Source organism: Typopeltis vanoorti, chromosome 14, assembly GCF_054136105.1.
Source record: "Typopeltis vanoorti isolate ZY-2024b chromosome 14, IOZ_Tvanoo_1.0, whole genome shotgun sequence".
In the NCBI taxonomy this organism is placed as follows: Eukaryota; Metazoa; Arthropoda; class Arachnida; order Uropygi; family Thelyphonidae; genus Typopeltis; species Typopeltis vanoorti.
In genome coordinates this window covers 79,946,398-79,962,947 of record NC_143562.1, presented here as the reverse complement: position 1 = coordinate 79,962,947, position 16,550 = coordinate 79,946,398, and the positions used below count along the sequence as shown (strand labels likewise).

Below are 16,550 nucleotides of genomic sequence, written 5' to 3'. Positions count from 1 at the left end.
TCTGTGAGAAGTGGGTAATGAATCAACTAATTGTTGATTCATTACCCATTTCATATGTGGAGTGGTCTCTTAGGGGTACCACTCCACATATGAAAAGCAAATTCATTGATTTGATAGATTTGGGATTTGTATGGAGTTGATAGCTATTCAGAAATAAAGAAAAAAAGGAAATTTTTTTTTTTTTTTTAGTTTTTTAATGGACAATATTAATGGAGAGATTCAAGGTTAGGGTAATCTCAAGAAGAAAAATCTCATCTTGTCTAGAGATTTGGGTGTTGTTAAGAGTAAGACTGGAAGAAGAGGATTGAATGTTTCAAGTTTTGGAATTAACAGGGTTATCAGAAAACTCCATTGAAGAATAGTCGAGGATTAGAATTTAGGGATGAAGTTGATATTTTGGAAGTTTTGTTGATTTGTTTAGTGCAATGCTTATCTAATGAGGAAGAGGAGTGCATTATATTGTCATCAATAAAACTGTTTATGGGATTTGTAGACAACTGTTGAAGGTCATTGATATATTTAGAAAGAAGAAAGTAGGAGAAAGAACAGTCTTGTGGGACCCCTTTAATTGCAAGCTTGAGGATAAAAATTCATCCACCATTACATGTGATGTCTCTTTGCACAAAAACTAGCAACCCAGTTGCAAAGTCAGAAAACAGGACATATGATGGTGACTTGCGTAAATAGGCCATTGTGCCAAATTCTGTCAAGAGCAACCACTTCCGATTCCCCATTTTTCCATGGCATGTGTTCAAAGTTGGGTAACATAAGCAAGAAAATTCTCTGTTCATTGAACAGCAATAGAATTCATATTGGTGATTGCTTATTACTTAGAAAGTTTCAAGGTAGTGTAGAAGGTGTTTGTGTTTTAATGATTTTTAATATTACTTAGAAAGAACTCAGTGAGTGAAATTGTATAATAATTTGATGGTAACGATTTGTCATTCTTCTTAGGGATGTTTTGAATATATACTAATTTTTAAGCTGTAAGATAGATACCAGTGGAATAGGAAAAAATAAAAAGGTGACTTAGAACAGGTGTCAACACTCTGTAACACAAACCATCAAAATAATCAGCAAAATAAATTAAACATGCCAAGAAATTATATTCTTGGTTTCATCCTTTATCCAAGTATAAGCAAACAAAGTTTGCGCATGAAGTAACTTCATGACAGAGCAACTTGTATATAGAGGCTAATGACTTCACATCAATTGCCTTAGTATCCCATAATGCACATCACTTACTTCATGTGCAAAGTTTGTTTGCTTACACTTGAAAAGGATGAAACCAAAAATATAATTTCTTGGCATCTTTAATTTATAATATAGCTAAGTGGAAAAACTTTCAACATCTATCTTTTATCCAGAGTATTTTAATAATAAGGTGTGAATCTTTTGGCTGCTTGTATATGGAAATATGACCTACATTACTTCAACCTTGATATCACTTCTGGATCTGACTCCCACTAATGAGACTTCAATAAATGTCGAAACCAGTCTGGGTAGTGGCCTTTCGGCCCTTCCCATAATGCATAGCATTATACATGTCTGTAAGGATATGTGCATTGCATTGTGGGATACTAAGGCAATTGATGTGAAGTAATTAGCCTCTATATATGAGTCTTCCTGTCATGAAGTTATTTCATGTACAAACTTTGTTTGCTTACACTTGGATAAAAGATGAAAATAAGAATATAATTTCTTAGCATCTTTGATTTATAATATAACCAAGTGGAAAAACTTTCAAAATCAGGGAAATGTCATTATTACTGTGGGACTTCTCATTGCTTTCTGGTGAAAAATGAATGTGTGCATTTGAATGTTGGGTGCTTGAATTGGTAAGGGGATAATTACGAAGACTCTATATGTAAGAATTTGAAGGAAAAGTAAGTAAAGAAACTAGAAGATTGATTTTTTTTTTTTTCCATGGGTAACAATGCAGTACAGCCATCTGAGTTCAAAAGAGGTAGAAGCAGGATTGGACAAAAATGACAGCCAGTAGGTTTGATAAGTGACTAGTAAGACCATTTGGATATGATTCAAGTTTCATTTTTTAAAATGAAATTCTTTCAAAATGAGTTTTATTCTCTTGATTGATAATTTTTGGTATGAATATGAAAAGGAAGGTTGAGATTTTAATGGAACCAATTGTGATATTCCTGGCCTCCTCTCATGCACAGCCTTGACACACTTTTTTTGGTAAGATCGAGATTTATATAAGGAATGTGAATTTAAATTGGAATGGGGAATAAATGTTTTGTCACCAGTAAGAATTGCTTCAGTGATTTATGTTCAGTGCAGATGCTTGGATTGATGGAAAACGATAATTCAGCCAAGGGAAAATGAAGCATAGAAGCTGTGGAGATCATCTGACATGGAGTTCTTTCATTGTCAGATAATATGGATGAGTATGACTGTGTTTTTTTCTCCGTGGTAGAAGAGATCACTATATTGCAGTGTGACTTGCCTAGAAGACATAGCATCCACAGTAATAGAACATCACTAATGAGCAACAGATCTAGAGCAGAGAATGTTAGGTTTATCTGATAGATGTTTTGTAAGATTGTTGGTAACGCTTGTTGGAAATGAAGATTTGAATGATAAAATCACCAAGGAAGGCGACCTCGTTATTAGGATAATTAGACTGGAGAGAAAATCAACATTTAAAAATAAAAGGAAATTGAAATAGTTCAGAATGGTTAGTGGCATTAGCAGAGTGATTGAGATAGCTAATCATTTGTGCAGAATGGTCATACAGATTTTTAGCCAAAAAGAGGAGATTCTAAGTTGGAAATTCTCTGACATGGTATATCAGAGTGAATATGTGCCTAAATACCATCTATAAGATGAAAACAGCAAAGAGATTAAAATTGGGAAAACTGAGGTGATTTGTGCTTGCTTGCTTGAAGAAGTTGAAATTTGAGTTTCTTAGGAAATGAAAGTGTGATTTTGAAAATTGAGAATGGAAATTAACATTGTTAATTTCTAAGACCACTTATATTTGTGAAGTGAATCTAGGTTTGGGGAAGTTTATTATTTTCTGTATAATATCTGTTTCTTTTTGCTTTACTTTCCTTGGTTGTAATTTGAGTTGAAATTGGAAAGGACATAGTATATACAATAATGGGTCTTTCTTTACTAAGCCATACACATGGAGAATTTCAGCCAACTCTTCTGCAAAACATAAATTCACCAGTATACTGCCCCCCCCCCCCCATATACCACCAAATAAGCTCCCTCTAGGCATACATGGCAGAAGAATAGTGGCACCAAAATTATTTACTGACCATTAGGTTCAGTCAAATCTACTATCTGAAAAGGGTATGCATAATAACCATTTTTAAGTTGTACCAACAAAAAAGAAGAAATGATAATTCTGAAACATCACTCACATTGCATGCTGGAAGAAATAGGGAGAAAAAGTAAATTCAAACATGGAAGAATTCAAACATGCTTTTTGGTGCCACCTAGAGCTTCCAAAGCAAAGTGGTAACATCGAGAAGGCATTGAAAACATAATTTGGAAGCATTGAATTGCATCTATTACCTAGTGTTGCCACTCTCTATACCTACCCACATTATTTCACTCCTAGATAGTCTCCTCCAGTTTGATGGTCTAATGAGATTGTTGGCTGGGGAATATATTGTGAGCCATATGCCCATCAATATCAAGGTTCTAGTAGCAAGACTTATACGTTGGTTAGACATAACCGGTAATTAGTTTACGGAATTAACAACGCATATAAAGTATATTAATTAAAGGTAACTTTAATGAATAACTTCTGTGTCTTCAGGAACATAAAGATATGGTATGTGCACTCAAGAACTAACACAAAGCAAATGAGGAAGAAAGCAAGAAACTAATATTGTTCCTAAAGTCCTAATGGTGCCCTCTTGCGGGCTAATTTGGTAGTCTTGGCAGTTGGGCTGAAGTTCTCATAATGAAAGTCTCCCAAATTTGGGGCAGTTTCATGCACTCAAATTTGTTGAGGTTAGGAACGTTTTTTAGAGCTGCTGAAGATTCTTTGAATAATCTTTCGTATTTAAACTTGCTGCGATGAATTATTTTTGTTTTCTTCCAACGAATTTTATGGTATCTAAGGCATGGTCTGCCAGCCCAGAGCGGCTGTACTGGTGAAACCGGATGTAGTCTTGGTGTTCTGAAATCCTGATATTTGTTGTTCTGCCTGTTTGGCCAAAGTAGGACAATTTGCAGCTGCAAGGGACCTGGTATACACCAGGTAGGTCTAGGGGAAGTGGTTGGTCTGTGGTAGAGCGGATAAGGGATGCCAACTTTTTATATGGTCTGTAACAGGAAGTAAGGTCATATTTTTTGAGGATATTGGTTATTTTCTCAGAGGTGCCCTGGATATAGGGGATGGTGATAGACTTGGTGTAATCTTTATTGTGGAGGGGGGGGGGGGTTGTGGTTTACAGGTTTTAGTATTTTTTGGATTTTTTTGGGGTTATAGCCACTGGCTAAGAAAGTGTTGTGGATGTGGTTTAGTTCAATAGTCAGGGCCTTGTCATCTGAGTAGATTAATTTTGTCCTGTTATATAGTGTTTTTATCACCCCATATTGTTGTGAGGGGGGGGGATTGCTGGTGAATGTATCTGCCAGTGTGGGTGGGTTTTCTGTAAACAGAGAAAACCAAAGATCCATCAAGCTGGCGGGTGATTAAAGTGTCTAGGAAGGGGAGGGTGTTGTTTTCCTCTTTTTCTAAGGTGAACCGGACTCTGGGGTGTTAGTTGTTTAAGTGTGCTAGGAAGGAGTGGAGTGTGTCTGAGCCATGTAGCCAAATAGCAAACACATCACATCATCCACATAACGAAGCCAAATGGTGGGTTTTTGTGGGGCGGAGTTTAAGCTTTCTCTTCAAATGTCTCCATAAAGAAATTGGCCAAGGGTGGCCAATTTCTTTATGGAGATTTCATGCCGGCTGGGCCGTCGCCCAGTTAAACAAGGCCCCCGTTGTTTTCGCCAGGGAACCAGGGCGAACAGCGAAAAGTCAGCTACTGGAACAAATTTGAAAACAAACCCCAACTCAACATCACCAGAGTTAAAGATCGGTACTATCAACGTAAGAAGCCTGAATGGCAAAGAAATGGAGCTAGCTGAGGAATTAGATAAGTACCAGATCGACATAATAGGGGTGACTGAAACAAAAAGACCAAAACTGGTGAGATCTTTCTGAGCAATAAATACAAAATGTTATATTCAGGCAATGACAATCAAGGAAAAGAAGGAGTAGCCATAGTATTCAACACAAAATACGAGGCTAATCTTCTTGAATGGCAGTCAGTCTCAAGTAGAGTAATGTGGGCAAATATGAGAATGGGGAACTGGACAATGAGACTTATTTGTGCCTATGGTCCCACAGAAGGTTCTACTAAGGTAGAAGTGGAGGAATTTTTTGAGGCTTTAGAAAAAGCAACTGACACAATGAAGAAGGAAAAGTTGGTCCTTGTTGGTGATCTAAATAGCAGAGTAGGAAATGATTGTGAGACATATAAAAATATTTTGGGAAAATTTGGAGAAAAGAGCAAAGCTAATAATAATGGCAAATATCTGTTGGATTTCTGCTCAGGACATGGACTGGTTATTACTAACACCATGTTCCAACATAAAAATGTGCACAAATTCACATGGAGAGAAGAGGCAAGGAATAAGAAAAGTCTCATTGACTATGTTATTGTTGATGGTGATGTTTTCTCCCTGGTGCAGGACACCAGAGTGTACAGAGGATTTGAAATTGGAAGTGATCACTATTTAGTCTTGAGCAGGATAAAGTTGAATTTCATATTGAAAAGAATAACATGTAAGAAAGTTTTAAAGCGAATAAAAGTTGAGCAGCTCTCAGATGTGAACTGTAGACTAAAATACAGAAAGATTATTGAAAAGAAAATGAAAGACTTTGAGAACAGGAATCAAACCTTGGAGATTCAGTGGCAAACTTTGAAGAAAACATTGATTGATTCTGCCAGAGAGGCATGTGGTGAGGTTGTGTGCAAGGATAAAAAAATCAGAACTCCCTGGTGGACACAGGAAGTTAAAGAGGCAGTGAAGGAAAAGAAGAAAGCATATCAAAAGTTCCTGGCAAATAAGTCAGCTTTTACTCTTACAGAATACAGAGACAAATGTAAGAAAGCTAAACAGTGTGTAAAACTAGCTAAACAAAAGTCATGGGAGGACTTTGGCAAGAGTATAGAAAATAAATATCAAGAAGGTGGCAAAATATTCTGGAGGTTGTTGAAGAAGCTTAGGAATGGAGGAAAGAGTGCTGTAAAAGGAGTTAGAGATGATAAAGGTGACATGAAAACAGGAGAAAAAGATATCCTTGAAGTATGGAGTAATTACTTTGAAAAACTGCTAAATGAAATAAGCAGTGATGACAGCACAGTGATAAAAAACACTGACCAGGCATGCAGTCAGGAATACATATCCATACTTGAAGTAGAAAAAGCCATCAAAGGCTTGAAATATGGAAAGGCAGCAGGAGTAGATGATATTCGACCAGAAATGCTGAAGTATGGTGGTATAAAAGTCTTACTGTGGCTGCACTGCATAGTTCAGAAAGCCTGGACAGAGGGACGAATTCCCGATGATTGGAGTAGAGCTCTCATAGTATCCATATATAAAAAGGGAAATAAAACTGAATGTGAGAATTACAGAGGTATTTCCCTACTGAGTGTTCCTAGCAAGATCTATGCAAGTATACTTGAGAAATGGTTGAGAAGAATTGTGGAAGAAAAGCTTGGTGAAGAACAAACTGGATTCAGGCCAAATAGAGGCTGTCAGGATCAGATCTTCGCTTTACGACAAATAGTTGAGAAAGCATGGGAATACAACAAAGATCTGTATTTAAGTTTTGTCGATTTGGAAAAGGCATATGACAAGGTGCCAAGAGAGAAGCTATTCAATACACTGCAGTTATATGGTGTCAATGGGGCATTATATCAAGCAATGCTTAGTCTTTATTTGAGTTGGAAGTCAGCAGTTAGAATTGAAGGAAGTACAGGAAGATGGTTTAATGTTAAATCTGGTGTGAGACAAGGATGTACATTATCCCCTCTGTTATTTATTATCTATATGGATCACATTATGAAACAATGTGGTATCAAACCTGATATCAAAATTGGAGATGTTAATATCAGCTCTTTGCTTTATGCGGATGATGTTATACTTCTAAATAAATCCGCTACAAGTCTGCAAGATTCTCTGACTAAATTGAATAGCTGTTGTAATAGATATGGTATGAAGGTCAGCAATAAAAAGACAAAGACAATGAAAATAGGCAGAATCATTGAAAATCTCAACTGTGTTGTGAATGGAGAACCTGTGGAACAAGTAAAACATTTCAGCTACTTAGGCAAGATTTTTACTGAAGATGGTAAATTAAATATAGAAATAGACGACAGAATCAACAAAGCTGGTATGGTGGGAAGTCAATTGAATAATTCATGTGGAATAAGAAAGAAATTAGTCGGAACACTAAATTAGCTGTATACAAGACAGTGTTCAAACCAGTTTTAACTTATGGATCTGAGAGCTGGGTCAGAAGTAAAACACTTGACCAAAGACTAGAGACTGCAGATATGAGAGTCCTGAGAAAGATTAGAGGCGTGAACAGATGGCATCAATGGCAATATCATATTAAAAATGAGGATATTAGGAAAGAACTTGACATTGTCAGCATCCAGGAATGCGTTAGCAGAGCTAATCTTAGGTGGTATGGTCACTTAAATAGAATGGGAGAGGAAAGATTAGCAAAACAAGTGTTCTCTGCCAGGTTGGCAGGAAAACGACTCAGAGGAAGACCAAGATATAGGTGGATTGATACGGTATAAAGTGCCTTAGACGATAGAAATATAAGATCTGATAATGTTGGAGTCTTGACAAGTAACAGACTGATTTGGAGGAAAATTGTAGATAGGAAGTTAGTAATGATGTAATTTTTTCATGTAGTACTGTCATATCCTGTACACCCCTTGAGGGTTCATGGCAGTAATTTGATGATGATGATGATGATGATGATATATTCATAAAGCGCAACCTAAGTAGCTAAGGTTAAATTTCCTAATAAATAAAAAAAAAAAATTATATATATGTTTATACAATAATTTTAAAAGTTAGGAAAGATTTGCTGATTTATAGAGTATTATCTCCCACAAGGGGGGGGTGGGAGACATAGACCATCGGATCTGTTTAGGTTAGGGGAGTGAAGTAACGTTTAACATGTTTCTTTGTAAAGCTATTCCATGAGGAACCAACTTTTGTGAATGACTTTTGTCTTTTTCCATTGAACTCTATATCTAGTGTTGATGGCGTGCTATGCAAGTCCAGATTGTTCAGGTTCAAGGTACTGAATATATAACTTGTGTTCTTCTAACCGGATCAGAGCAGATCTTCCTGTTTGTCCGAAAAATGATAACCCACAAGAGCAGGGAATCTGGTAGACACCTGGATAGCTGAGATGTGGGAGCTTGTCCTTTGGAGATGTGAGGAATGTAGAGATTTTTCTGATGGGTCGAAAGGCAACACAAATATTTAGTGGTTTTAACACTTTAGCTATGCGTTCGCTAACGCCTTGCACATAGGGGATAGGTATATGCTTTGTTTCTTCTGTATTTGAAGAGGATGCTGAAGCATGGCTACTTAAAGATCTTTTTATGAAGGAATTCTTATAACCATTGGATAAGGAGGAATTAATATATTGTAATTATTTTTGTAACAGTGCTTCTGAAGAACAAAAGGAGTGGGCTCTGTGAACCAGTGTTTTTGTAGTACCTGCCTTTTGACTGGGATGGTGATGTGATTCAGCATGAATATACTGGCCTGTATGAGTCTCCTTCCTATAAACTGTGAATTGTAGGTTACCATCTGGTTGGCTAAGAATGAAAGGCTAACTGCTCGTTTACTTCCACTTCTAGAGTGAACTGGATCCTTAGATGAAGTGCATTTATTTTTGAGAGAAACTGTTGTAATTCTTCCGAAGTGCCCTTCCATATGGCAAAAATGTCCTCCACATATCTGAACCAAAGTTAGGTCTGGGAGAAATGTTGTCAAAAATACGTTGTTCGAAGTGCTCCATGAAGTAGTGGCAATAGCAGGAGATATAGGATTATCCATTGCTGTTCCTTCGATTTGTTGGTATAACTGGTTTTGAAGGAAAAATAACTGGAGGAAATTCTTGGTGCAGTAATTCAATGCTGTCTGCTAACGGATCATTTGTAAATAGAGAAACAGCATCTAGGCTAATCATAATCTCCGAATCGTCTAGGTAAAGATTGGAAATTTTATTTCTGAAATCCAAAGAATTTTTTATATACATACCAGTTCTTTTAGTTGAAGAAGTGAGTAAATTTGACAGAATTTGAAATTGCCCTAGTTACCAAGGATTTTATAATTCCATCTTTCCGAGATGGGATGGTGTGTGTGTATATGAAACAGGAATATAGTAACCTGTAAAAGTTGGCTTTTGGTGGAAAGAAGTCGAAAGTGATCCATTAGGTTTATGTATGTCTAGAAAAGATATTTCTCCTGATAATTCTTTCTCTAAAGTAAATTTCATTTGAGGATGTCAGTTATTAATTTATGTAGAAAAAAAGGAGCTCCAGTTCTGCGTCATTCCAAATATAGTAAAAATGTCATTTATGTGGTGTAGATAAAGAGAAGATTTATTGACAGTTATGATTCTTTCTTCGAGGCATTCCAGATAAAATTAGCAAAAATTTCATTAGAGTGGTGAGCCTACCACAGTCCCTTCAACCTGTTTGTAAAATTTATCTTTCCAGGATATCTAGAAGTGATCATAAATTTGAATAACTGTAGTAACTGATGGTACAAGTAGCCTTGTGATAAAAATAATCACATGCTATTTGTATATAGAAGTTAATCAGTTTCACATTATTTGCCTTCTTATTTCATAATGCAAAGCACACTTGTATATTTTCCATATACAAGTAGCAAAAAAGGCATATCACCTTATGATTATGATGCTCTGGATAGATTGTTATAGAAAATATATGACTTAATTTAACTTCGGCATCTTTCTAGATCTGGCTCCCACTGATGAGACTTCAATAAAGGTCAAAACACTTAGGTAGTGGTACTTTCCATAATGCTTAGCAATATTCATGAGACATGTATATTGCTAAGCATTATGTAGCAATATACATATATTATATACAAAATACTATATACAAAATTGTATATATTGTATATTGTATATATAAATTATATACAATATACTATATACAAAATAATACATAAGGAGGTGTGGTATGCATTATTGTATACTAAGACAATTGATGTGAAGTTAACAGCCTCTCTATATAAGTAGCCTAGTTGTGAAGATAGTTCATGCACAAACTTTGTGTATTTACATTTGGATAAAGGATAAAACAAGAATCTTGGCAAATATAATTTACGGGTAACCCTCGTATAACGCAGTACTTATACAACACGGGTTCGATGTAACGTGGTCTACAATTTCCAGTAACCCTTTAGTTATTTATTTATTTTTTTCATATTTTTCACCGTGGGACTTAAAAATCAAATTTTATCTTCGTTGAATTTGTGTCTGCCCGTATCGCGCAAGTAAGTATCGAATTTAGTTTTATTGTATCACTGAGTAAGGTACTGTACAGAGGCTTTTGCAGTCTGTGTCATTCTCAACAAATAGTGCAATTAGAGACAGATGGAATAAAAATAGCACTAAGTAATAAATCACATGTCCTTTTTCACAGAAACTACACTCTATAGACTTAAGCAAAACCATATGTTTTGCTTAAAAACTTATGGTTTTGCTTAAGTCTATACACCGAAACACAGTATCTAACTAAAAACTGTTGTCCAATTTTTCAATTATGAAATAAGTGTTTGTTTTATTGCATTTGAAATTCCAAATGTCATTATGACAGATCACAAAGGCTAACTTAAAATAAAAGACTACCAAGAATTGAAACATGCCATATAATGAATGTGTGAGTTCGCCTGCCTCAAACGCAAACAAGAAGGCCATAAAATTCAACCAAGTGTTGAAACATTTGTGTGAGTTGAGCCAGTAAGTAAAGAGAAGTTCCATCGGAATAATAAATGACACCCTGTTTTGAATGTGTTAAAACTATTATATGTCAGTTGCTTTTGTCTTTGGTCGCGTGATTTTTTTTAATACTGCACCAGTCATATGCACGTCTTTATAGCTGCTGTCTTGTGTAAAACAAAATTCAGCTTGTACGTATTGTAACAATTAAAAAAAACTTGAATAATTTATAAGCATATAAAAGAATATCACCTGTAAATCGTTGACGTGCCAGCAAAATTCTCAGACGTGCCACCTCTGGCACGAATGCCATAGGTTCACCATCTAGGGTTTACTGTATAAAGTGTTCATTGTTGAAAATTGTCGTAGTTTTCTGCCAGGAAAGCACATTTAAAATCATAAGTGTGTTATTCTCAAGCAGAGCAGTTTATTTTCTGGTGAGTTACATACATATGTAATGCTTTGTTTTAATGTAAAAGTTTATTTTTATTGTAATGGCCACTAAAACTGCAACGAAAGGGAAAAAACCAACATTGAAGAGGAAATTCATTTCTCTCGAAGAAAAAAATTAAAATCTTGGATCGGTTGAAAATTGGAGAAAAACCAGGAGTTGTTGCAAGGACTCTGAATTTAAATGAATAAACAATTCGAACAATCAAACAAAATGAACATAAAATCCGAGAAAGTGTTATTGCTGGGTCAATGGTAAGTGCAAAGTACATTACTCGTGTTCTCGATATTCTAATAGAAAAAATGGAAAAATCTCTAATGATTTGGATAGAGGATTGCTCTCAAAGTTTATAAACATTTAAAAGAACTTGATCAAGATTCTTCAGAAGAAATCTCTCAGCATGGATTTTCTGCCAGTAAGGGTTGGTTCGAAAACTTTAAAAAGCGGTTTTCTTTGTATAATCTTAAAATCCAGGGAGCATCAGTAGATGTTGAAGCTGCCCGGAAATACCCAGCAGAACTTTTAAAAATCATTAAAGAAGGTGGTTACAGTGCAGACCAGGTGTTCAATGCAGATGAATCTGGATTATATTTGAAAAAAATGCCAAAATGCACCTATATTTCGAAAAATGAAAGATCAGCTCCTGGATTCAAAGTTTCCAAAGATAGAATTATTCTACTGTTTTGTAATAATGCATCAGGTGATTACATGACAAAACCAATGTTTATTAACCAATCTACAAATCCTCGTGCCATGAAAGAGCTCGACAAGTCCATCCTACCTGTTTATTGGCTGGCCAACAAAAAGGCATGGGTTACAGCTAGCATGTTTGAAAATTGGTTTTTCAGGTGTTTTGTACCCGATGTAGAAAGTTACACAAAGAAAAAGAATATGGACTTCAAAATTCTACTAATTTTAGATAATGCACCAGGCCACCCAACAAATTTAAGCCATCCGAATATTAAAATAACTTTTTTGCCGCCTAATACTACTTCACTTATTCAACCACTCGACCAAGGAATAATATCAACATTTAAGTCATATTATATTCGGCGAACATTTCAATTAATTTTTGAAAAAATGGAATCTAATCTAAACATGACACTGCCTCAAGCGTGGAAAGAATTTTCAATCTTGAATTGTGTAAAAATTATTTCTCTGTCCATTAAGGAATTACAGCCCTCTACGTTGAATGCTTGCTGGAAAAAAATATGGCCTGAAGCCGTAATGGAACAAAATTTCGTACCTCCAGTGGATGCCGAGCTACGTCGTATAATAAATGTCGCACAAATTTTTGGTGGAGAGGGCTTTTGCGATATGGTTGAAAACGAAATTAGTGAATTAATTGATGGAGAAACAGATTTAAATAAGTACAATTAATAGATGGCGTCGAACCAAATGGCAGGGAAAGTTCTGCTGAAGATTCTAATTGTGATGAATCCATTAAAGAATTCAGTTTAAAGAAATTAGCAGAAGGATTGGACTTGGCAAGAAAGTTAGGAAGTTATTTTACGGATAATGATCCCTCAATGGAGCGCGTGGGAAAATTCACAAGACAATTGAATATTTGTTTAGCACCATATTATGAACTTAATAAAAATTTGCAACATAGTGGAAAGCAAAGTCTTATTACTGACTTCTTGATGACTAAACCAGCTGAAGTATGCAATAAGAATTATACAAATGATGTCCAAGAGATTTCAAGTGGTGACGACCTCTGGCCACTTAAAGAACATCTACGAAATGTTATTTCTGAAGACAGTGATGACGATTAAAATATGCACTTTATTTTATTGTGTCTAAAACATTTATGCATTATGTGCAATGAAATTTATGTACAATTTGTAATTTTTATAATTTTATACTACGTATTTGTCATAGTTTATGTTTTCTTAACTTACATGAATTACCTGAATTAAATAAAAATATTGTTTTTGTTGGATATGTCATTGTTTATATAATTAAAAAAAAAAAACGATTTTGGAACCTAACCCTACTTTTTCTGTGTGATCTATGTGTCGTATAACACGATTTATATAACGCGGCATTTCTATGGAACCTAACATCCACTTTATACGAGGGTTACCTGTACTTTGTAAATTACTGATATAACTTTCTACACTAATAGTGAAGAAATTCATGCCAAAATTTGGTCTCCTTGAGAAGGTAAATAATCTTTATGTTAATGTTTAATAATTTTTTTTTTTTCTACCGTGATTACATATATATGAATACCATTTATAGTCTTAGGAGACCAACCAGATTTAGATTAGGGTATTGAAAGTTTATTTTTTCACTTGGTTAGAGTATAATAAAATTAGTTTAATCCTTTATCCAAGTGTGAGCAAACAAAGTTTGCGCCTGAAGTATCTTCAGGACTAGGGTAAGGTGATACAACACCAGGGCAACTCGTTGTAAAGGTGGAGAAAGCTACCAACACTCCTATCTCAGTATCTCCTATAATGCAAAACACATCTCCTTGCGGATATGGCAAGGAGATGTGTTTTGCATTATAGGAGATACTGAGATAGGAGTGTTGGTAGCTTTCTCCACCTTTACAACGAGTTGCCCTGGTGTTGTATCACCTTACCCTAGTCCTGAAGATACTTCAGGCGCAAACTTTGTTTGCTCACACTTGAATAAAGGATTAAACTGATTTTATTAGATTAGGGTAGTTGTCCTGATGATAGATTTAAATACATATTTTGTATGAAATATTAAAAAAAAATCCTTCATTATGAACATATTTGTAATTTCTTTACTCTTCATATGGATGGCAGCAAATATTAACTAAATGCATTACACTATAGGGAAATTATTAAATTTACTTATAGTGTGAGTTTTTACAGATCTATTGCCAACATTATAGAGGCTATTGGTGGGATAGACTGGCATTAAATCTTGATCAACATTTAAAGCAGCCTATAAAGGTAAGCTCTTTTTTTTTTTTATTCATTAAAAAATGCTAGATTTTACCTTAGCTTAACTTATTTTTATAATTAATACAGTAAGTGTAGTTGCTAATTCAGAACAGTTTGACATTAAGTTGTAATTTAGCTTATAGAATCACATCACATCATTTACTAGTCACAGTTGCACTGTTCTTCAGCGAGACATAAGTTACAGCAGTAACTTGAGACCAACAGTCTCTAGTTATATGAATTATATAAATTGTATGAATTGGATATTCAGATAGGAAAATTGGAATTTTCTTCTATGTGTGTCCATCATCATTATTGTCAAATTCCTGATGTGTACCAATTATAGGATTAGAATTGATTATAATATAACATTTTAAGTTTCTGTTATGAAGAAATCCATTGGCAAATTAACCAGATAAGCACTAAATGAATAATTATTATAGGCCAAACAAATACGGATTCATAAAACTTCCCAAAATTTGGGAAACAATAATCATCAGAGGTACCAGTTTAAATCCTAGGACCTAGATGGCGAACCTATGGCACTCATGCCAGAGGTCGCACGTCTGAGAATTTTGCTGGCACGTCAGCGATTTACAGGTGATATCCTTTTATATGCGTATAAATTATTCAACCTTTTTTTTTTAATTGTTACAGTATCTCATCATCTCATCTCATCTTCCTTCCCCTCTTTTACTTAGCAGTGTCGAGGGTTAATTAATCATCGGACCTCAAGCTGTTCACTGGATTAGGTGGTCAGCCCTAAGTCCATAGTGTTGAGTTCTCAAGGCTGGTTTGCCTGCTTTGCAGGATGAAAAACCCCAGGATAAACTGGAGAAAAAGCCCTACTGTCCACGCCCAAGACCGGCTAACTTAGATGTGGCTGAGGAAGATCCTTCAGATCCTCATGTCACCGACTGGAATCGAACTTAGGACACTCTTTCCCCAGGCATATAGTTGCGAAGTGCATAGCCACTAGGCTAACCAGCGGACCGTTACAATATGTATAAGTTAAATTTTGTTTTACACCAGAGAGCAGCTATGAAGACCTGCATATGATTGGTGCAGTATTAACAAAAGATCGCGTGACTCAACAACCTACAATTGTTGAGTTGAAATGCTAATTCTCTTCAACGGAATTCCATAACATCTGAAACTGTCATAACAACATTCACTATATATTTCTTAGTTTTAGCACATTCACGACGGGGTATCGTTTATCGTTCTGATGGAACTTATCATTACTGGCGGGCCCAACTCACACAAAGTTTCAACCCTTGGTTGAATTTTATTGCTGCTTGTATGCATTTGAGCTGGCAGGGGAACTCACACATGCATTATATGGCATATTTCAATTCTTGATAGTCTTTTATTTTAAATTAGCCTTTGTGATCTGTCATAATGACATTTGGAATTGCAAAAAAAAAAACTATATGTTGCACCAGAAACACAGTAGCTAACTAAAACCATTGTCCATTTCAATTACATGAAATAAGTGTTTGTTTCATGTAATTGAAATGGACAATGGTTTTAGTTAGCTACTGTGTTTCTGGTGCAACATATGGTTTTGCTTGAGTCTATACAGCATAGAGGGAACATGTGATTCATTCATTAGTTAACACTGTTTTTATTTTAGTTGTCTGTAATTGCACTATTTGTTGAGAAATATATTACACAGACATTGCAAAAGGCTCTGTACCTTATTCAGGGATACAATAAAACTACTTGTTTTTCTTGCATCTGCAGTATAATGGCTGTTGGGAAGGGCATGTTGTTAATTGTGGGGAGCGAGTTACTATCACCTCGACGTGAACATGTTTAAACATTTTTCGTGTACGAGGTATATGCAAAACTTTTTAATGTTTTTTTTTTCATAAAGTAAAATCAGAGTTGTGAGTTATATGTGAGGGCAAGTTATTTTTGAGTAAATATTGTAAGCGTTTCGCCGACAAGTTGACATCTTTCTGCTGCTTCCCCTGTTCAGCTAACTTCGATGGTGAGTTACAGTGCATAAATATTTTTCTCACTACTATTTTTTTTTTTCAAACCAAGGTCATTGAAATCAATTTAATAATACAATAATCAATTTTGCAATATAAAATATTATTTATAAAATTATTTTTTTAAAATAAAA

The 16,550-nt window shown here is 35.1% G+C and overlaps 1 protein-coding gene across 6 annotated transcripts in view; it reads left to right on the top strand.

Annotated features, from left to right (window-relative positions):
• The window catches only part of LOC150099700 (fanconi-associated nuclease 1-like), a 346,925-nt gene that overhangs the window by 165,268 nt on the left and 165,107 nt on the right, over positions 1 to 16,550 (top strand). For 5 of the 6 annotated variants that reach the window (XM_090403992.1, XM_090403995.1, XM_090403993.1 and 2 more), the window contains exon 9: positions 14,345 to 14,425. The exons of the other annotated variant lie outside the window; for it this stretch is intronic. In XM_090403992.1, coding sequence (XP_090260118.1) covers positions 14,345 to 14,425 — 81 coding nt within the window. The remainder of the gene's footprint in view (positions 1 to 14,344; positions 14,426 to 16,550) is intronic. 6 annotated transcript variants of the gene reach the window in all.